Source organism: Ambystoma mexicanum, chromosome 6p, assembly GCF_040938575.1.
Source record: "Ambystoma mexicanum isolate Mex_15411 chromosome 6p, UKY_AmexF1_1, whole genome shotgun sequence".
Lineage (NCBI taxonomy): Eukaryota > Metazoa > Chordata > Amphibia > Caudata > Ambystomatidae > Ambystoma > Ambystoma mexicanum.
The window spans coordinates 46,193,712-46,217,053 of NC_090935.1; the positions used below are offsets into that span (position 1 = coordinate 46,193,712).

General features: G+C 47.9%; 1 protein-coding gene across 6 annotated transcripts in view; it reads right to left on the reverse strand.

Annotated features, from left to right (window-relative positions):
• LOC138511191 (uncharacterized) overlaps positions 1–23,342 on the reverse strand; it is a 699,527-nt gene that overhangs the window by 11,211 nt on the left and 664,974 nt on the right. For all 6 annotated transcript variants that reach the window (XM_069626707.1, XM_069626706.1, XM_069626705.1 and 3 more), the window contains one exon: positions 21,427–21,474. In XM_069626707.1, the coding sequence (XP_069482808.1) occupies positions 21,427–21,474 (48 nt within the window). The remainder of the gene's footprint in view (positions 1–21,426; positions 21,475–23,342) is intronic.

The following is a 23,342-nucleotide window of genomic DNA, read 5'->3' on the forward strand; positions in this document are numbered from 1 at the left end:
CCAGATGGCTAAGAGTACCATTTTGGGATCCCTAGGGATTGGCGTTGCCAGGGCAGCCGAGATCATATTAATAAAGTCCTCCTAGAAGACCTGTAGCACTGGGCAGTCCCATATCATAGGGTAGAAGGTGGCTGGCTCCGTTTTGCATCTGATGCATGTCCCATTTTCTAGCCCCCCCATCTGGGCTTTGCAGTACGTGAGTGATAAGAGCGGTGAAGGATTCTCAGTTGTATTAGTCTGAGTTTATTTTCTATCCCGATTTCCCTGAGGACATTAATGCATCAACCCAGTCTTCCGGCTCCAGTTGGCCCACATCCCTTTCCCACTTTGCTTTGAGCCCGTCGAGCTGTGTAGCCCCTAAAGAGTTGAGAGCCTGATAGAGAGTGGGGGTGACCTTTGAAGGGATGCGTTGCGGGACGATATTGGTCTCAATGGGAGAACATGGGGGTATGTTTGTCGTGTCTGGGAATTGGGTGTGGATGGCGTGGGCCAGCTGCGCGTGCCAAAACCAGTCCATGGCGCTAGATCAAACTGCACCTGCATGGTCCCGAAGTCCAGGAGGCGTCCCCCCTGTATCACATGTGCCAGTGTGTGTACCCCTTTTGCGTGCAGGTGACCGAAAGAGCCAATTTTCACTACTTCTGGAAGGAATGCGTTGTGCCATATAGGTTGGGACAGTGTTGGCTTTCCTTTCCAGCCGATCAGTTTGTGTGCCTCCCGCCAAGCTCGACGGATATGATTCGTCGTCTTGGGTAACTTCAGGAGGTGGTTGTGGGTGGCATACAGGGTCTGCAGCGGGGTTAATGGGGTCATGGTCTCTAGTTCGATACGGATGTGTGGTAGCGTGGGGTCCGCATGCATCCAATCGTTTACCACTCCGATCTGTGTCGCAAGGTAATACGTACGTATGCAGGGTAAACCGATACCCCCCTCCGGACCAATCTCTGGAGCGTGTCAAGGGCGATTCTGGATTGCTTCCCTCCCCATAATAGCGTGTGGAGGTTCCTATCAATAAGTGTGAAGGTTTCTCTGGTGATGGTAAATGGGACTTTTTGGAGAACGTAAAGAAGTCTGGGGAGGGTCATCATTTTGAATAATGCGGCCCTGCCCATTAGCGATAGGGGGAGTGATTGCCAGTGGGAAGTGTCTTTGTTAAACCACTCTAGTACTGGTTGTAGATTCAGCTGGAGGAACCCTTCAAGTGTCGGATCGAGTCGCATGCCTAGATATGTAAATTCCCTGATAGAGATATGGTATGGGCAGGACTCAGGAATCACAGATTCGCCACCCTGGATTGGGAAGTAAATGGTTTTGGTTTCATTCACTTTCAGGCCAGCAAAGTTTTGATATTCTCTAAGGATGAGGGAGACAATAGTGCATGAGGTGCGCGGGTTACTAAGGTACACGAGGAGGTCATCCGCGTAGAGCGAGAGGCGGTCTTCTCCCCCCCCACCCGGCCAAGCAAATCCAGTCCAGTTGGTGTTAGCTCTGAGCTCAATAGCAAGTGGTTCGATGGCCAGGAGGAAGAGAAGCGGAGACAGCGGGCACCCCAATGACGCTCTTCTTAACCTCTCTTTAAATCAGGAGAAATTCTCTGGGGCCCACCTTGATAAGTTTTAATGACATCATTGGTTCAAACCTGGCTGCTAGCCCAAACCTTGAAGCATTAGTACCTCCTCTGAGTATTCATTTGGTGAAAGTGACAGTGATGAAGTAGCTTTGATTTCACCAATGAATACTGCATCTGGAGGAGGGGTGAATTCTCTCTCCTCAACCAAGAGCATTCTTTGAAAAAATCGATGCACTATTCACACTCGGCTCTAGCACGGCTGCGGAGCAGCAGGAACTCACATCTATTCTAGCTAAAGTTGTTGATGTTATACTTGATTTCAATCAGGGTCCTTCTATGCAACAGTTTGACGACACTTTTTTTTTTTTTAAAGAATTTTTTATTTTGAGAATAAACAATACAAACCAAACTTGCAGCATTAAGTACAATAGAACCGTAAACATCAATTAACACGCGTTACTGCTCCCCAGTCCCCTCCCCCCGCTCAAGAGCTTATCAACCTTTCGGTTCTGTATCCGCTACGTGTGGCTGGGTGTCGCTTCCTTCCGAAGCTGCAGGGTCCACTGCCGTGCCAAACAGTCCTGTAATTAACATCCTCCAAGCCGTCAGGTTACCCACATCTTCCTCCCCGCAATTGCTACATGCATCCTGCCATACCACCGTTTCAGCCTCCGCCCATTTTTGTAAGTCCCGCCACCATACCTCTATCCGTGGCTTGTGGCATTGCTTCCAGCTCATGGCTATCCTTCTTTTAGCTAGCACATATGCCAGGTCCCTCAGTTTCCCAAGATGTTTAGTGTTCCGTGGTCTGGGAAACCCTCCCAGCAGGCAGGCCCAGGCTGTATCTATGTGTAGCGGGACCCCTTTGTCTGCTAGTTTCCGTGCCACTTCTCCCCAAAAAGCTTCAATCACTGGGCAGGACCAGAACATGTGTGTCATGTCTGCGTCTTCCTCATCGCATTTCGGACATGCTTGTCTTCCTGCGTTCGCAAACTTGGATATTCTTTTCGGGGTCATATAGGCTCTATGCGTAATGTATAGCTGTATTTGCTGCAATCTAGCATTCCTGGACACTTTCTTATGGTATCCCATGGCCCGTTCCCACATCCCATCGGTCAACTGCGCCCCCACCTCCACTTCCCAGTCCAACCTCAAGTCCATCAAGTCCTTCCCCACCCGGGTCATCACCACCTCGTATAGTCTAGAGATCTCGTGCCCTCCCTCCGATATGTCATATATCGTTCCAATTAGAGCGTCTGGTTCTTCCGCCAGCACAGTCTCCGGCCAGGTTTTACGGATGTTCTGCACCAGCCTAAGATACATAACATATTGGCCCCCATGCAACCCTGTCTCTTCTCCCAGGTCTTCGAATTCTTTAATAGCCCCTTCTTGCCATATATCTCCCAATGTGGCCAGCCCAACCGATTCCCAATAGGTCCTGATTATCATCCTAAGCTGGCTGTCCCCCTTAGTTAAGGCAACTAGCGGCACCTGTGGGGAACACGGGTACGGGCTCTCCATCAATTGGCATGCTCTGTGCCACATCTTCCACCCAAGCAACAACATACTCGGCGTTCATTCAGTTCAAGTCTAGGAACTCAGATGATCTCTTTTAGGTAAAACGGGGCGCAGACCTGCCCAACCAGCCTAGATTCAGGAGTTTCTTCATCAGAAAGCCATTTAGTTACATATTGCAATTTGCTGGCTACATAATAGGCCTCAAAGTTCAGCAGCTTGATGCCCCCTTTATCATGGAAGTTCTGTAGCTTCCATAGCGCCACTCTATTGCGGGTGCCGTGCCACAGGAAGTCCCTACACATGCTGTTAAGTTTGGCAAAGAACTTCTTGGGTATCAGGTATGGTATATTACTGAAAAAGTGCAACAGCCTAGGCAGGACCACCATCTTGAGCATCGCCCCCCGCCCCATCATCGCCAGCGGCAGCTTCTCCCAAAACTTCATGTTTGTGCGGATTTTCTTCACAGCCACCTCGGTATTGTGCAAGTGTTCCCCCTCCACAGTGTGATATACATCTATTCCGAGGTAGCGGAAAGAGTCAGCTGCCCAAGGCACGGACAACAATGGCAATCGTTCCAGAGGGACTCCTGTGTAGCTCCCTAATGGAAACATGCTCGATTTTCGGGGGTTTACCGCTATGCCGGACAGTTCCGCATACTTTTCCATGACCTCTAGAATGTACTGGAGATTTTCCTCCGGATATTTTAAATACAGTAACAAATCGTCAGCATATAAGGATATAAGTTGTTTCTCTCCTCCCACTTCAATGCCAACCAGGTCATATTGTTGTCTGAGGTACACTGCTAAAGGCTCCAGGGCTAGAATGTATAACATCGGGGACCAGGCGCACCCTTGTCTGGTGCCTCTACTGAGTTGCCACCTCTTAGATATCACTGATCCCGTGCGCACTCTGGCCAGTGGTTCGCTGTACAACAATTCCGCCCACCTAACGTAACCCGGCCCCATCCCGTATTCTTCCAGGGCCGCCAGCAACCATGGCCACCTCACCGAATCAAAAGCCTTAACTGCGTCTAGAGACACCACCACCATCTCTTCATCGCTTCTGTTCCCCTCTTCAATCACCCGGTGGAGTCGCCTGTGGTTGTGAGTTATATTTCTATTGGGGACATAGCCTGTCTGATCCGGGTGTATCAATTTACTGATGACCCTTCGTAGCCTATTAGCTAGGACCGCCGTCAGGTTCTTGGTGTCCTGGTTCAACATTGACAGCGGCCTATACGAGCCGCAACAATGCCCCAGTCTGTTGGGCTTGGGGAGCGGTACGATTAGTGCTTCTGTAAGCGTATCCGGTAGCCGACCCTTCTCAAAAGACTCATTAAACATCTCTAGCATAGGGGGGAGTACCTCTGCCCTATATACTTTATAAAACTCGCTCGGGAATCCGTCCGTGCCCGTGGTCTTGCAGGTGGGCAGCTGTTTCACCACCTCCTCTAGTTCATCCAGGGAAATAGGTGCGTCTAGTTCCTCCCTTTCTTCGTCACTAATCCTAGGTAGTTCCATGTCTTTCAATGTTTCTCTGATCTCTTCCTGGTTTTCCCCTCCCCTGTCCTCATATAGTGTAATAGTCAAAAAATGCCTCATTGACTCCTTCCTGGGTGTCAACCTCCTCCCCGTTCTCCCTAGTTATTATCCTAATCGGGGGCCTGGGGGTTTCGCTCTTATATAACCACGCCAGCAAGCGGCCAGTTTTGTCCCCACCCGCATGTTGCCTCTCGACATATTTTCTATAGTTAAGGTTGCAGAGCCTTTCCCAAAGCTCCGCACACCTTTGCTGCAGCTCGAGTACTAGTTCCGCGTCCCCTCCTGCCCTGTCGCTTTCGCGCTCCAGTTGCTTCTCCACCTTCTCTAGTTCTGTCAGGACCCCACCTTGCAGGCCCTTTGACTTGGAAATGGCAGTACCCCGCAACACAACCTTGAAAGCCTCCCAGAGTGTGCTCGCTGAATCCACACTGCCCGTGTTCACCTCAAAGTACTGCAAGATCGCATCCCTGATGTCCTCCCTGAAGACTGAGTCTCTAAGCGCCTCTGCACGGAGGCTCCACGTAGGTATCCGCGCCCTAGGGCGACAGTACTGCCAGGTCAGCACCAGGGGCGAGTGGTCCGACAGGACCCTTGCTCTATATTCTATTTGGGTGGTCTCTATCACCACATCTGGCGTGGCAAAAAAATAATCCAATCTCGTATGTAAGTGCTGCGGAGCAGAGTAGTGAGAGTACTGCGTGGCATTAGGGTGTTTCAGTCTCCAGACATCCGCCAACCCAAAGTCCTCCAGTAATGCCTGTAATACCCTGGCCGCCGGGGTGGGCCGATTAATCTTCTCATCAGACCTGTCTGCCTTTGGGTCGAGCATGCAGTTAAAGTCCCCTCCCCAAATAACCGCTACCCCCACACACGCGCCCGGGTGGGTACATAGGGATCTGAAGTACGTGGCAGTGTTTTGGTTGGGGGCATATGTATTGATAATGCACACCTCTTTGTTCTCTACCAAGGCCCTCAGCATGACCAGCCTGCCCTCCGTGTCCACCACCTCCTGTATGAGACTGAGCGGAACATGCGGTGCCACCCAGATCAGCACTCCCCTAGCATAGGCAGAGTACGGAGAGCCCACTACCGTGCCCCGCCACTTTTTCCCCACCAGTTCCAACTTCTGTTGGGTCAGGTGTGTCTCCTGCAGCAGCGCAATGTCAATCCTCTGTCGTTTAAGGTACATCATGACCTTGTTCCTTTTTAAATAGCTGTTAAGTCCCCTGACATTCCAGGTGACGATCTTAAGGTCTCCCATGGCACATGCGTATCTTCCTGCTTCCCATGTAGCGACTCCACTTTGCCCACGTGATACAGATAGCCTCTCGTTCCACCAGCTCAAACCCCCTTTAACTATGTACACAGCAAAACACCAACTTCCCCCCCTCCCCCCGTCCCTTCCCCAACATCACACACCCAAACTGCTGCCCAGCTCCAGCTTCGGAGCTCAGGCACCCCCACATCTAGCCCCGCAAGCACCGATCGATGCACAGAGCTCAGTAGGGTGAGGTCGCCCTAATGGCCACCCAACTAAAGCTGTCGTGGGGTAAAAAGAATCGTTCCGTAAGGCTCCCGTTAAGTAAACATTAATCACAGTGCCCATGACAAACAGTGCAACCATCTGACCTTCTCTACCGAACTATATTCAAGTCCCACGTGCCACGCCATCTTGCAACGCCATTTTCATGCCTCCCCTATCTCTTCTGAGCCCTTCCTCGTCCGAACTTCTGACTCCTGAGGGCATCCTTGTGCATCGAGCCATCCCATGGCATCCTCCGGGGTCTCAAAAAACAGAGTTTTATGTGCATGAATGACCTTCAATTTTGCGGGATAAAGTAACATATATTTGTGGCCCGCCTCTCTCAGTCTCCGCTTTACTGACCCAAAGTTCATGCGGCTACGCTGTACAGTCAGGGTATAATCCGGGTAAGCCGTGATGTTTGCCGCTCCTCGTATGATCGTTCCTCCTTTTCGAAAGTGTTCCAGTATCCTCTCCCGGTCGCGGTAGTTGAGAATTTTAGCGATGATAGGCCTAGGCGGGTTCCCCGGCGGCGGCCTCCTCGTTAGGGCTCTGTGTGCCCTCTCTACTGCAAATCCTTGGGATAGGGCTCCTCCGGGTATCTCTTGTAATAACATGGATTCAATGAATTGCCTTAGGGTCACGGCCCTCCATCCCCTCCGGCAGGCCCACGATGCAGATGTTATTGCGACGGGCTCGTCCTTCCGCCTCCTCCGCTCTGCTCTCCAGGTTGCCCACTCTTTGTATCAGGGCGTGCAAGTCAGCTTTATGGGAGGCGCAATCCGCAGTATTCGGGCCGACTTCCTTCTCAAGGGACTCTGTGCGCTCCGCCAACGCCCTGACATCCTGTCGGAGCAGGTTAACATCTTCTTGAACCTCTCCGACCTTGAGGACCAGCGCCGTTTTTAGTTCGGTGACGGCCAGTTCAAGCTTAGATTCCCAGGCTGCCCTTAGGTCCGCAATCGCCGCCAGGATTTCTTGGTTGGCGCCCGAAGTCATCGTGCCGCTCGCGGCCAGCGCATCCTTGCTCTTAGTGGTGTCCAGGCCCGGGGACGTCCTAGTGAAGTCATCCAGGGTGGGCTGTTTCGCCTTCGGCCGCACCGTCCTATTCGACATGACCCAGGGAATCTGTAGTCTGCTCAAGTGACAAATGTGCGCGCAGTGCGCCTCCTCCGCTGGGTCACCGTGCGGCTCACTTCTTCCTTTGTTCCGGACCCTGGTCGGCCATTTTGTATCGTCCTGCGTCCCCGGTGTCCTTATCTCATTCGCACCGATCTCCGTCGTCGTCACTCCTGCACCATCCAGAAGTTCACCATGCGTAGCCCACACATTCACACACCGGCATGTGTTTCGTCAGTGGTCAGCGGTCCGTCCTAACGCACTTGTTTGCCCAGATCATTGCAGGATCTCGGGAGCTCCTCCAGAACGCATCCTCCTACATGGCTCTCGTAGCCACGCCCCCAGTTTGACGACACTTAGGTGTTAAAAGGCGCCTTTTCTAAGAAACACGATTCACCTATGGAAATACAGCGAATTAAGGACCAAGTGTATACTGCTGATCAAACAGGCCCTGCTGAGGAAGGATCCCAACAGGACTCACTAAACGTCATCGCTGACACAGAAGAAGATGCCATTGAAGCCCTATATAATGACTTCTCTATGATCAACAGCCCTCCCCATGTCACAAAGGCCCCGTAAACGCAAATTGGCACGTAAACCAACACAGCCTGTAAAGCGAGTAGCATTTTCAAAATCGTTAACTACCGTTTTTAGATTTGCGGAATGCACAGCCTCATCAACCACAATGGATGTGCCCTAGCAGCACGACTCCTATACAGGCGGTATCTCATCCGATTGCCTCTGATCTTAATTACAAGACTGTTGTAGCAACACCTTCTTGTCATGTTGGGACCATCTCTCAACCAAATATTACAGTCCCGCCTGGTGTGTCATATGGAGTGCTGATGCTTCAGTCTCGTCTTCTACGGTATTTACGGAACAACCCTGGAGAACTTGCAACTGCTATCAAGAGGCTGACACCAATTCATTACTGGGAAAATTGGTGAAGTTTGAAGAACTTCAGCCAAACGTTCACAGTCCATTTCTCAATCGCATGTTCCTTTTAGCATTGTGGAAAAATATTCCTTGGCTCTCTTCGATTAGCAGTGACGATTTATTACATATTGAGCTGCCCAAGTGGGATAGTGTTTCTAATTGGGTCTTAATTGAAGTTGCTTCCCTGGCAGTGGTGTCTTGGCTGTGTACATGTGCTGGAACCCTGCTAAAACTAGGGTATGAGCTTACGGTTTGCTACAAGCAACCTGCCAGGGTACCTGCGAGTTAGGGTTTTCATCCTTACACTCGGGGAAATAGCAGCAATTGGCTGGGAGGTGGGCTTTGCAGCCAACATCTGTCAACACGTATGATAGCACCATGGACGGCGTAGATAACAATTACTGGGCTCTGGACACTGAGGAATTGGAAAATGATACTATCAAGTGGATTTGCTGGAACACTCGTGGATTCCCATCTTTTCTGGCACATCGACATGTGATCGCACTCATTAAATCCTGAGAAGTATTCATTTAGCAAGAAACATGGGCCACTGAAGTCTTCAACATTGATGGATTCAATATCCTTCATTTCCCTGCCACCCGTGGAAGCAGGGGCCGCCTGATGGGTGGTCTTGTGATTGGAGCCTAGTCCAAACTTAGTTTAAAAAATGTTTCTGCTGATATTTTTACTCCATTTGTCATGATGGCAGTCCTTAGTGATCCTTCAATTACATCTATTAAGATTCTGATTTTTAATATCTACAGCCCCCGGGGGAGTTGCTGTTATTGGGATTGTCAATACAATAGAAAAGATGCTTCCTAAATGGTTTACATTCTGTCCTGATGGTAATCTTGTAATTGCTGGTGATCTAAATGCCTCATAATTGATTTCCGTTATTCCTTTAATGACGACATATGGTGGGATCATAAACGTTTGTCGTCTCTGGGAGATTTAGCTTCAACCAAATGTGTAATATGTATTATTTGGTATGCCTTATCAATCAACGCAGCAATAATGAAACAACACTCCACACTTGGACTAATGGGAACAGATTTTCCTGTGTTGACTTTATCTTAATGGACAGGAATTCTGGGGATGAATGTGGTGTATTATCTGTGGCATTCACTACGATCAGCGACTATGTAATATTATCATAGTCCTACAAACTTTTAGCCCCACGACATGTTACATTTCGTGTTCATGGGAACCGCATTGCATGGAGTGGGAAGAATGTCTCTGATACTTGCAGTTTTGTCCGTTCTAACCAAGTCGTCATTCCGCGGTGGCTTGAGAAGAGTTATTGCCATCGCTCTTGTTTAATCACATTCTTGCGACAGCTGCTGCATCTGGACCATGGGGCCTCTGTGCATTCAACTGAACATGCTAGCATTTTTGATACTGCTATACATCATGCTATTTTATTTCTTTATTTATAATGAGACCAACAACCTGAAGGCATCGGAGCGCAAACAATTACACAGGAGACAATATATGCACGGGACATGAGACAACAGATGTGCACCTTAGGAGTATAGAGGTCAAACAGAGATAAGATCAGGTGCCCCAGCAGTCTTATCGCAAGAAATGCACCATTATCAGGAATTATCCTAAGTACATGTGGTGTGAGAAAAGGAAATTGCTTACTCAGGCCACCACTTATCCTAGAAACTGGCTGAGAAATCATAAATGTTCTTCTTCTAATGCAGCGTGGCAATCCCTTTTTGTTCTCTTGAAAAGCAACGACTAAAAGAAGTTCTGGGCTATGGCCAGAAATGTTGTTAATGGTCAGACCGAGCTGGAACTAAATCCGAATAACGAATCTGAATGGACCGCAGAGATTATGGACCTTAATTACGATGCCGCTTTTCCACACATCGAAGGGCACTTTCTATTCAGCAAGCGTGCATTTCTCAGCTGGGTTTCGGAGGGACAATATCATCTTGATTATTAAATCTATAAATAGCTCCCGTGCTCCAGGACATTGCTTATTGGCCGATGTCGTATTTAAGGAAAATCCCCCCTTTTTGGGCTTATGTGTTTTAGCAATTATATCAAAGAAATCGTATTGTATGACATAATCCCTGTGAGTTGGCAGAGGTTAATATTGATACCTGTTTTTAAAAAGGTTTTGCTGTGTGAACCCTTTAGGTTATAGACTTCTGGCAATAATAGATATCAGTCGGAAGATATTTTCAAATGTATTGTTAAAAGAACTCTCACAGTGGGCCACGACTAAAAGATTACTATCCCCATCGCAGACAAGTTTTCGCAAAGGCCATAACACTCTACACACACTCAGTGCTTTACATTTTATTATTTGTGCCTGCAGGGGCAAAACTAGTGGCACTCTCTACTTATGTTTTGTTGAATTTAGTAAGGCGTTTGATACCGTCTCTCACCCGTTGCTGTAGGCCAAATTGAAAAACTGTGCGATTGATCTCTCTTTGCTCATTTCCTTGTTGCACTATATTCTGACGCCACTGTGGTTAGCCGCTGGAACGAGGCAGGAGAGAGTACGCACCAAATAACTCGTAACTTTCCTCCTCTCATCTGAACTATTCCAGTGCCTTGGATTGAGCATGTGAACAATACCATTTTATTAGACGAAATGGCGATTGGTCTGCAACGTTCGCTTGATGCTTTAGCCTCTTATGCGGAAAAGAATTTCCTCATGGCCGATATAAAAAAAAAACATTTTGCCCATCGGTGGTAAATCTACAAAAACTCATTTTTTTTAAAAACACTCTTTATTAGCATTTTTAATAACACCCCAGAACACCCCAGAAACCCCAACTCCCTCCTCCCTACCTCCTCCCCTCTCCCCTCAACCCCCAACACCCGCCCCTCCAACACCTTTAATACTTTAATTTTTAACAACTTCAATCAGACCCAAGCTCACCCTCCCCCTTCCCACCCTCCACCTTCCAATGTCCGGATCAGCCCACCCAGCTTCCGTTCTCTTCTTCAGTCACAGCCAGCAACTCTTCCTCATCGACAGTTCCCTTAAGAATCGGATGGGATCGCTACAGGTTCCCAAAGTCATACCTTCCCCGGTCCTCTTCCCCCTCACACCTCTCCACCCCTACCCGTACTGCTTCATGGGGCTCGTAGATCGTTATCCTTCGACAAGTCATTTAACAATTGGGTCCAATGAATCGTTACATCCTCCACTTCTGGCTCCGGGTCCGCCTCTTGCAAAACCGTTAGTTCCGCCACTCCCCACCTCCGTACATACTTTCGCCATTGATTAATTGCTGGGCCTTGTGGACTTTTCCAAGCTATCGCCATACGGCACTTTGCCAACACAAGCAAGAACCGGCCCATTTTGGTCCGCATCTTGTACAAAACTAGGTTTCAATGGTTTCTTAAGGGGTCTGCAATAGAAATTGTGGATCAATATATTTATTTGGCAATCCCCATTTGCTATTCTCCTACACAAGATTTTTATGGTGATTTTATTCGAACTAAAGTATTAAGCAAATGGCTGCTGGTTAAGCGTTTCATTTGTAAAAAAGGCCGTCACAGCATAGAGAGCTTTGTCTCGATCCATCGCAAAAGTATAATACCCGGGATCCTTTATGGATTAGCCATCTTATTAGAACCTATTTATTTTAAAATGTTTTTATTGGCATTTCTTAAATTACAGTGCTCTTGAGTACATCAACAATATCTGGTGCAGTACATTCCAGTAAAACCAAGAAGAAGAAAGAAAGAAAGATTACATAAACTAAACAAAATAACTTAAGAACAATAACTGTCTCCTTGCATTAGGTTTTGCTGTGAGTAATTGGGGGACATCGTTGAGGAGGCAGGGGATAATGTCTTATATGTAGTAAAGGCTAATCGAGTGTCCGGTTTCAATTAATTATATTCAGTGTTTATGGCCGTATTTCGGAAGGGTGTGACTGTTCAGGGGGGTTTATCATCCGAAGGATGGAACATATCCCATACTAATAGTTTCCTTGTCCCAAATGTTGCACTTGCCCAGTCCTCTGACCTGGAAACTCCTTCCCCCCATATTTTGGATTCTGCTTCTGTCCAGCGTTCAAATTCTCTGTACCTAACATTATATTGTGGGCCCCGGGGTTGTTTCCTTGCCATTTCTATAGTTCTTTTGGCTAATAGGCATGCCATGTCCATAAACTTAGTTACGTGCTTTATCTTGGCAGTCCTTGTGTAGGTTCCCAGGAGGCATTCTTTGGGGGACCAATCGTATCTGGTTACTCTGGCCCTTCTGCAGGCTTGCTCAATTTTGGTTCATAAGCCGCGCGACTTCATGCACTCCCAGAGCATGTGTATCAGTCCTGCCCCCATTGCCCCGCACCGTGGGCATAGTGGTTGGATTTGCTCGTTGAATTTGGCCACCTTATTGGGGGTCATGTAGGTGCGATACATTACATTCAATTGAATCAGTCTAAGTCTTGCATTTCTGGATACTTCTTTGGGGAATGCTTGTGCTCCCCCCCATTCCCTTTCGTCTATGACCGCCCCAAGGTCCTTTCCCCTTTTTTCCATGTTAACTTTAGTGCATCACTCCGGGGGTTGGGTCTGTCAGTTAGTTGGCTGTATATTCTGGAGACCCCCCTCCATCCATCTCCTAGGTTATACATTAATGTGAGCAGAGCGTCCATTGCCGGTTCTTCAGGCCAGTCCACCCATTTTACCTGCACCACTCGTTTGACCCTCTGATACCACAAGAACTGCCCCCCAGGGAGCCCCGCATGAGATTGTAGGTTAGCGAAGTCCCTAAAGACCCCGTCTTCGAATAAGTCCCCCCAGGTGTATACCCCCTTCTTTCCCAATGCCTCAAATTAGCGAGGTCAGTTGTATTCTTGCACACATCTGCGGCCAGCGGGACTTCCGGCGAGTAGGAGTGCTCTAATTGCAACAGTGTTTTGGTCCTGTGCCAGACCCATCTCCCCAGGGTTGCTAGCATGGGCGTGTTAATCAGGCACCCAGGCGGGACCCAGATCAGTTCCTTTATTTGTACAGGGAACACCAAGTGGCGCAGCAGCTAGGTCTCAGACGTAGCTTCATCTGATAGCCAGCGGGTGACAAAGCTAAGTTGGGCAGCCTGATTAGAACCTATGATTACCTGGGTGGATACATTCGAGGGTAAGCGCAGCGCTCGATTTCGGGCATCCCTGATTGTGTACCAGTCGAGGCCCTTCGTTGTGAGCTGGGAGTTACCTCAATTCCATCTCTTTGGCTCACCCAGCGTTGTAACCTCTACATCAAGATTTACACATCCTCCCTTTTCTCTAATACATTCATGAGTTATGTGGCTCACCAACACCGGCAGGGACACGCCAATAATTTCTTAATGCAATTGCTCTTCACTGCATTGGGACATTTAGCCCATGACGACATTGCTCGTGATGATTTTCTGCAAGCGCCCCATGTGCTAGTCATACTAAAAAATAAAACTAGAACTTAGGATAGTATCTCTAATATTGATCATTTAGGTAGAAAGAGATCATCTGCAGTGTATTGCACCCAAGGTTTCTGGCGCAATCTACGTTGCCCATGTCTAACTAAATAATGCTCTCTACGTTACGTAGATTCATTGTTTATTTGCGATTCAACTTCTTACCTACGCATGAGCATACTGGTCGCTGGATCAACTTAGCCCGAAAAGAAGGATTTATCGATTGTGCAACTTGACCATAGAAACTGCACACCACCTGTTGACACAGTGCTCTAATTTGCAGCCTTTCCATCGAAAGAGTTACTCACGATTTCTCACCAAGGCTGATTCCATTGACTGACCCGTTCTGGAGTTCAACGTATGGAGCCGAGTCTATTGTTATCTCGGCGGGTGGCTGCATACCATGTGTACCATGCATACCATGTGCGGAACGAAGCCCTTCACCAAATAGCACCAACTAAGGATATTTATGGACCATGGTGACCATAAGAAGTCTTCTTTATTTTATTATAGTATTCTGTTAATGTTAACCTGATATTTAATTAAATGTAATTTAAATGTTATTCATTTTAACGTTGTTCTTATCTTTTGTACTTGCAATTTTAAACAATTGAATACTTGTATGATCTTTTTTATAATCAATTATTTATATTGATCATTATTCTTGAAATTGTGTTGAATATATGTAATTGTACTGTTTATAAACTGTGCAAAAGCTTTGTCTTTTATAACCAAAAGCAAAATAAAATAAAAAATTAAAATTAAAATTGCAACCAATGTCCCATAAAAATGTGACAGCCGCCTCAATCTAATGAAAAACTGCATTGCTAAGAGAATCTGCATGGTGCAGGCACAGCGCTGGAGCCGGCTGCCGGCATCCCAAAGGCCGGCCCGTGAGCTGCCGGCAGTGGAACTGAACCTCTGCGGCCTGCACGACGTTTGCAAATAGTTACTACCTAGAGGCGTAGAAAGGGTAGAGACTGAGCAGGCAAGGCTCACCCACAATATAGAAATGCCCTCCGGGTATTTACAGATGCCAGTGTTGCAGGTCCTTCAGCACTACCGATTTATAATCTTCAAATTTTTAAAGGCAGTGATCTGTCTGTACGTCATTGCAGGAATACACGGTGTGAGTGCCCACAGTTTAGTTTAGTTTAGTTTAGTTTATTATTTGTAATGCGCTGCAGACCCGAGGGCGCAAGGCACAAGAATTTTTCGAAGCTTGGTTACAACATGTAATATACATTTGTGTGCAGGTGACGATTGGTTGCACGTGGGCACAATAAGGTTACGATATATACAGGCAGGTACATTGTGGCATGCATAATTTTGCAAAGCAGTCGATGCGGTTGGTGCATGCAGTGTAGAGAGGAGTGCCGGGCAGAGTCAGCAAGGTATGTGTCTAGATGTCGACATCTTTGAGCCAGCTAGTGATGCGCTGGCAGAACTTGTGATCGATTCTTAGAGGGGATGGTAGCGAGTTCCATAGGAGGGCTGCCTTGACCTGGAAGCTGCGGCCTCCGATTTTGGCGCGTTTGTATCTGGGGACCCAGAGGTAGTTGGTGTTGGCGAGTCTGGTGATTCTTGTGGCAGCGTTCAAAGTGCATCTGTCTGATAGGTAGCGGGGTGCTGAGTTGTTTAAGCATTTGTGGGTGAGTGAGGCAGTTTCTAGTTTTATTTTATCCAGAGTGGAGAGCCAATTGTTGGCTCTTCTGGTGTTAGAGATATGTTCTCTCTTGGGGATTCCTAGGGCTGCTCTCAGCGCGTTATTTTGATGGATTTGGATTTTTTTGATGGTTTGTTTATTGGCTCCTATGTATAGAGCGTTGCAGTAGTCCAGCCTGGATAAGATGAGGGCTCTGGCTAGGGCGATGCAACTGTCCTGTGACAGGAAGGCCTTGCCGGCTCTAATCAGTTTGCATGTATATGCCGTGGCTCAGGATAGGGCATTGACCTGCTTGTTGAAGGAGAGAGTGGAGTCCAGATAGAAGCCCAGAGTTTTAACCTCCTTGGTGACGGTGCTGATATTGTTGTCTATGTTGAATGCTGAGTATTTGGAGCTGAGTTTTTTGAGGGTCGAGGGAGTGCCCAGGATGATGATCTCCGTTTTGTCATCATTCAGGCATAGACCGTGGGTGGCCATCCATGCCTGGATGATGAGATATATCCTGTTCACCAAGGCCAAATCCTTGTCGTAATCACCAGTCAGTGGGATGAGAATCTGTGTGTCATCTGCATAGTTAGTGTAGGTGACACCCAGATGGTCCAGATTATCGAAAAGGGGCTTGGTAAAGATATTGTAGAGGGTGGGTGAGACGCAAGATCCCTGGGGCACTCCACAAGTTATGGGGATGGGGTTGGCTGCTGCCATGGGGGAGAAGACTCTCATAGTCCTGTTGGTTAGGAATGATTGTATCCATGCTATCGCTTCTTTGGAGAAGTGAGCTGCTGAGTCAACGTGGCTGCATAGGACCCTGTGGTCGGCCAGGTCGAATGCAGCTGATAAGTCCAGGAGAAGGAGGAAGGCTGATATCCCTGCATCCCGGAGTTCATCTATCTGTGACTTGAGGTCTAAAAGGGCAAACGGAATGGAGGCGGAGATACGTGTGCAGGGTTTCCAGTATGCTGCACATATTTCAATACGGCATCGAGATAGTATTCAGTATCTATATTTAGCATTATAGGTTTATAAATGTGCCCATGTCCCGAAATCTATTCGTGGGGGTCACGACCTCTGGTAAAACAAGAAAACAAAAATGAGGGATCAGAGGTGAGATCGCTGTTAATAAGCCACCCAATACATTTGCTGATTTCCTATGTATAGTAATAATGCTTTTCCCCTAAGAATACCTCATAGGCAAATGATTTACTTTAAAGCACATTCCATAAAATGAACAGCATTTAAGGCCAAGCTAGCAGGGATTGCTCTCCGGCGCCTCGTGGCATGTGTGGAACACGGGCGCTCTCCCTGCATCCTGGTTCCTGTCTGTGTGGAGCGCGGGAGCCGGAAGCCTAGCGAGCAGCTAAGGAGGAAGCATCTGGTCGAGTCTGGAGGGAACAGGAAAGGGAAAAAACACGTCTTTGGCTGTGTATATGAGTGTGCACGAGGATTCGATGTATGAATGTACGCGTGCATGCATGCACGTGAGGGGGGGTCTGCGTAATTGTGCATATGTTTATATGCGATGGAGTGTCTGCAAATGCACGCATATAAATTAATGCAGTGTTAATGGGGTGCATGTGTGGGAGTGTGCAGGTGAGTGAGAATGCACAGTGAATGTTCTGGGTGCTCGTGTGAATGACAGATACACTGTATGGGGGTGTGACGGGTGGGCTAAGGTGTTGAAAATGAGTGCATGGGGGTATGAGTGTGTGTTCATGCTTGGAAGGATCCATGGGGTCTTTGGGGCATTAAGGCTTTTTTGAAAAGGGCATGGCATGTTTTACTGGCATTTTTGGGCAATGCAAAGCCATCATGATGAGTGTTAGTACATGGAGGAGGGGTTGGGGCGGCGGGTGAGTGCCACAACGGGGCTGCAGCCGGGATCTTTTTATACTGTGGTATGGAATTTGTATATTTTTTATTTTTTTTAATGTATTATATCATGCAATCAGTTCAAACATACACCTTACACATAAAACCAAATGCTTAAATCTCTCATATAACAAAATTAAAAATCATCATGCAATTCCTAAGAATCCTCACAGAATTCATCCATTTCACTTAAAATGTTTCCAATAAAAACATATCTTATTTTATAATACCATTTGCTTTTACAAAATTCAACAGTGCAATGATCAAAGACACCGAATTGGTGTTACATAATCTTTCCTAACAAACTTCCTTCAATACATAATCTACTGAGTGTTATGTTATGTTTTGTTAATTTATACCGCACACCGTTACCACCACTGGGACAGTCTCCAGGTGCTCAAGAAGAAAACGACCAAAATATAAGTCCCTGAGTTGTACTAATTTCCGACAATCCAAAACCTTGGAGGCTTTACAAAATCTACATATGGACCAAATGTCAATTTATTTTTTACTTTGTAAGGCCAGTATTTCATTTGTATCTAACAGGTTTAGTCTAAAGCACAAATAATTCTTTCTAGCAATGTAGGAAGGAAATAGCTATAAATATAACAACATTTTGCCCAATTGTTTTATGACACGATTCAAATCGCCATATTTGTGATAATTACATAATTTTCTGCACGTGTCACACCAGTCTAATTGGTAGATCTGTCTCTTAAAAGTCTGAATGTCAACCATATTACCAGCTAATGCTGTCTCACACACGTGAATATATTGATTTTCAGAATGGCGTGCGTTTTGCGCCAAAAGCTGCGCGTGACAAAAGGTCAAAGACAACATTATGAGTATTCTTAGATGAGGGCATTTGTGCAGCCCCAAGGCAATGTTTTCTTACAGTGACTTGACATTTTTTTTATTGCTATTAGGTTGCAAAAACTACATGAGTGTTCATATATGGGGTGATGCATTTGGGCAGCCAGCAAGGACATGTTTACTTACTGCTGCATGGCTTTTTTTATACTGGTATCAAGACAAAGCCAACATGAGCATGTTCTTATTTGAGGATATTCCCATATATTGGCAGAGCCAGCGTGGCCATGTTTTATTATTGTAGCCTTACTTGCACTATTGGCAAAGCAAATATAATTAGGTTCCTATTTCAGAATACTGGCACATAGAGGTGCACCGGCATGCACATTTGTGGGCACAATCAGCATGGCACTGTTTTTAACACTGGCATTTGGTGGGTAAATGCATTATGAAAACTAGAAAATGCCCCTGTGCAGTGTTGGTGATTTGACATCAAGTGGATTTTTTTAATGTCTACAAAACCAACAGTGTTAATTTTTACCTAAATTGTCATAGAATGTCTACTCTAAAATCCACCACTTGAAACAATTGCTTAAAAGATGTTCTCAGGGAGAGAAACCATTTGCTCAGTCTCCCTCGCTAAGCTCGTTTGCATCTGCGCATTTGGCCTCACCGGTTGACAATCCTGGCTACGCCTCTGCCACCTACCCTGGTTAGTCAGTAACAGTTCACTGCTGTAAACCAGAGGCCTGCAGCCGTTGGCTCTCCAGAGGCTTTAGACTACAACGCCCAACTCCCATCATCCCTAGCCATTGTAATCAGTGGGCATGTGAAGGATCTTGGGAGTTCTAATACAAATCATCTGGAGATTCGCAGGTTGCAGAACCCTGCTATAAATATAGACCTTCATCAATGGTTGCGCGTTGTAAAGAAAGAGGGGACGCCCAGTTAATGCCACCTTCCTTTTGCGACGTGTAAGAGTTTGCAATGGAGGTTCTATCACTGTAGAGTGCAATTACTCTTTTGTACACTGCATTTGGGGAGGTTTTGCATTCTGAACACCAACACTCTTCACTTGACCTGCTTTTGGGAATTTAACACTAGGGGATACATCTGACCGTTGAACAGGTCCAGGGTAAAGTAGTGGGGACAGCATTTTCAGTAAAGAGGATATCCTGCAGAACAGTCTTCCCAGTACATCAGCCATGCCCCCACCATTCTCATTCGCCCCAGAGGAAGCAGAAAGCGATGGACAGACTAGAAGATAGACCATTTTATTTAATTATTTATGTAAGCATTTGTGACACAGCACCAAGCCCAGGTGCATCTGGACGCGGGTTACAGTGGACTAAGCAGGTACAGATGTCAACATCTAAGGTAAGTCCAGAGGTGGAGGAGGAATGACACAAACATTTGAGAATGCCACATAAAGAGGTGGGTTTTGAGCTTCTTCCTGAAGCCGTTGTAGGCGGATTCATCTCGAAGGTGGGGAGAGGTTGTTCCAGAGTGTGGCGGCACGGACTGGGAAGCTGGAACCATGGCTCTCTTGAGGATGAATTTCGGGGTGATGAGGCAAGGATTGTAAGCTGTTCTGAGAAGTCTTGCCGTGGTGTGCTTTTTGAGTTTTTGAGCCAGGTACGGTGGGGTTCTGTTGCTCTAGCAGCAATGATTGATGGATAGGATCTTGAAGATGATTCTGTCTTTAACAGGGAGCCAATGGGTGGCTTTTCATGCCTCTGTGATGTAATCTAGCTTCCCAATGTATAGAGCTGCCCGCAAAGTTCTTTGAAGTTTGCTCTGGTTTTTGTACGAAGTGCCACAGAGCAGTGAGTTGCAATAGTCAAGTTTTGAGCGGACAAGGGCTTGTGAAAGGGCTTTGCAGAGTATCCTGATGTAGAGGCAATGTGATTCACATGTCAAGCGTTTTCACTGAGTTAGCCACTGGAATGGTGTGGCCATCAATGGTGAAGGCTTTGTAAGATTGGTGTAGTTTGGCTAGGTGAGTAGGGGATCCGATGAGTAGAAGCTCTATCTAATCGTCATTAAGACAGAGGCTGTGCGTGGCCAACCATGATTGTATGGAGCCGTATATAGTGTTTACACTAAGGGAATCCTGTGTGCGGTTGCCGGAGAGGGTGACGAGGATTTGCATGTTGTCAGCGTAGGTGGTGCATGAGATGCCCAGCGAGTCAAGGTGGTCAAATAGTGGCTTTGTTAAATGTTATATAAGGTGGGAGAGGCACAGGAGCCTTGAGGGACTCCACACAGCGTTGGAATTGGGCATGCGGATGCTTCGCCGGCATGCCACCATAGATTTCTGGTCTCTATTAATCCCCATTAGCAGATGCATGGCAATGTGAGTATGGATCATGTAAAGCCATTTTGTTCATGCTATCTTCTAGGTGTATACGTTAACACAGAACTACATTTCTAAATCAAATGGGGCAAAAAAACAAATATGGCTATCAGATTAGTGTCTTCAGGATATGGAATGGTAGATGTAGTTTCCTATATTGGGCCACGGATGGTGGCATGCTGGAGGGTGTCATACTGAGGGTGGCATGATGGAGGGTGGTGTGCTGGAGGATGGTGTGCTGCAAGGTGGCATACCTGAGGGTGGCACGTAGAAGGGTGGCATGTCAGTGGGTGGCATGCTGGAGGGTGGCATGCTGGAGGGTGGAATGCTGCAGAGTGACATAGCTGAGGGTGGCATGCTGAAGGGCGGCATGCCAGAGGTGGCATGCTGGTAGAGTTGTAAACTGGAGGGTCATATGCTAGAGGGTGGCACACTTGAGGGTGGCATGCTGGCTGGAGGGTGGCATACCTGAGGGTGGCATGCTGGAGGGTTGCATGCTGGATGGTGGTAGGCTGGAGGGCAGCATGCTGAAGGGCAGTATGCTGGAGGGTGGCTTGCGGGATAGTGACATGCTCGAGGGTGGGATGCTGGATGCCCGTATGCTTGAGGGCGGTATGCTGGAGGGCAGCATGGTGGAAGGTGTCTTGTTGGATGGTGGCATACCTGAGGGTGGCATGCTAGAGAGTGGCATTCCGGATTGGCGGTATGCTGGAGGGCAGCATGCTGGAGGGCAGCATGGTGGAGGGTGGCATGCTGGTGGGTAGCATACCTAAGGGTGTCTTGTCAGAGGGTGGCATGCCTGAGGGTGGCATGCCTGAGGGTGGCATGGTGCAAGGTGGTATGCTGGAGAGTGGCATTCCGGAGGGTCATGCCCATTTGCCACTCGCAATTCCAAGGATTGGCTGTATCCGGTTATAATGAAAATATCCTCTGCAATGCCGACTGTGGTTTGTTATTGTTCATTAACAGCTAAATTTAAGCGATGACAGAATACAATAGACCCCAATAGGATCACACTCATCCCTGTCCCTCTGTGCTCACGCCCTTTACCAGTGAAGACCCCCGGGGGGAGAAGAATGGGTTACTCTTACCTCCATTATCCGGGGCGCTGTTTCTTGAACCTGGCGTTTCTCCGGCATCTAAAATCAGAGGAGTGGCATGTTAGATGGTCATGTACTGGCAATTTCACATAATAAGCTCAAAGGAAAAGGCCATGGGCTATTGATGTCATTAAGAAGACTGATAGCTCTCTGGGTGCACAGCCAGTAGGCTCCCCTTTGGACTGGTAGATGGACAGGCACATTGTCTGGAGAAGAAGGCATTGACCACGCACATCTTCTGCCTAGCGGATACCTCTCCACGCACATCTTCTGCCTAGCAGATACCTCTCCACGCGCATCTTCTGCCTAGCGGATACCTCTCCACGCACTTCTTCTGCCTAGCCCATAACTCTCCACGCACAACTTCTGCCTAGCAGATACCTCTCCACGCACATCTTCTGCCTAGCAGATACCTCTCCACGCACATCTTCTGCCTAGCAGATACCGCTCCACGCACTTCTTCTGCCTAGCCCATAACTATCCACGCACAACTTCTGCCTAGCAGATACCTCTCCTTGCGCATCTTCTGCCTAGCGGATACCTCTCCACGCACATCTTCTGCCTAGCTCATAACTCTCCACACACAACTTCTGCCTAGCAGATACCTCTCCACGCACATCTTCTGCCTAGCAGATACCTCTCCACGCGCATCTTCTGCCTAGCCCATAACGCTCAACGCACAACTTCTGCCTAGCAGATACCTCTCCATGCGCATCTTCTGCCTAGCGGATACCTCCCCACGCACATCTTCTGCCTAGAGGATACTCCTCCACGCACCTCTTCTGCCTAGCGGATACCTCTCCATGCGCATCTTCTGCCTAGTGGATACCTCTCCACGCACATCTTCTGCCTAGCGGATACCTCTCACTGTACATCTTCTGCCTAGCAGATACCTCTCCAGGCGCATCTTCCGCCTAGCAGATACCTCTCCGGGCACATCTTCTGCCTAGCAGATACCTCTCCAGGCGCATCTTCCGCCTAGCAGATACCTCTCCGGGCACATCTTCTGCCTAGCAGATACCTCTCCTTGCGCATCTTCTGCCTAGCGGATACCTCTCCACGCACATCTTCTGCCTAGAGGATACTCCTCCACGCAACTCTTCTGCCTAGTGGATACCTTGCCACGCGCATCTTCTGCCTAGCAGATACCTCTCCATGCGCATCTTCTGCCTAGCGGATACCTCTCCACACACATCTTCTGCCTAGCAGATAACTCTCCACGCACAATTTCTGCCTAGCGGATACCTCTCCATGCGCATCTTCTGCCTAGCAGATACCTCTCCACGCACTTCTTCTGCCTAGCCCATAACTTTACACACACAACTTCTGCCTTGCCGATACCTCTCCACGCGCATCTTCTGCCTAGCGGATACCTCTCCACGCACATCTTCTGCCTAGAGAATACCGCTCCACGCACCTCTTCTGCCTAGCAGATACCTCTCCACACGCATCTTCTGCCTAGCGGATACCTCTCCACACGCATCTTCTGCCTAGCGGATACCTCTCCACGCACTTCTTCTGCCTAGTGGATACCTCTCCACACACCTCTTCTGCCTAGTGGATACCTATCCACGCACTTCTTCTGCCTAGTGGATACCTCTCCACGCACCTCTTCTGCCTAGTGGATAACTTGCCATGTGCATCTTCTGCCTAGCGGATAACTCTCCACGCACATCTTCTGCCTAGAGGATACCTCTCCACGTGCATCTTCTGCCTAGCGGCTACCTCTCCACGCACTACTTCTGCCTAGCGAATAACTCTCCATGCACAACTTCTGCCTAGCAGATACCTCTCCATGCGCATCTTCTGCCTAGCGGATACCTCTCCACGCACATCTTTTGCCTAGAGGATACCTCTCCACTCACCTATTCTGTCTAGTGGATACCTCGCCACATGCATCTTCTGCC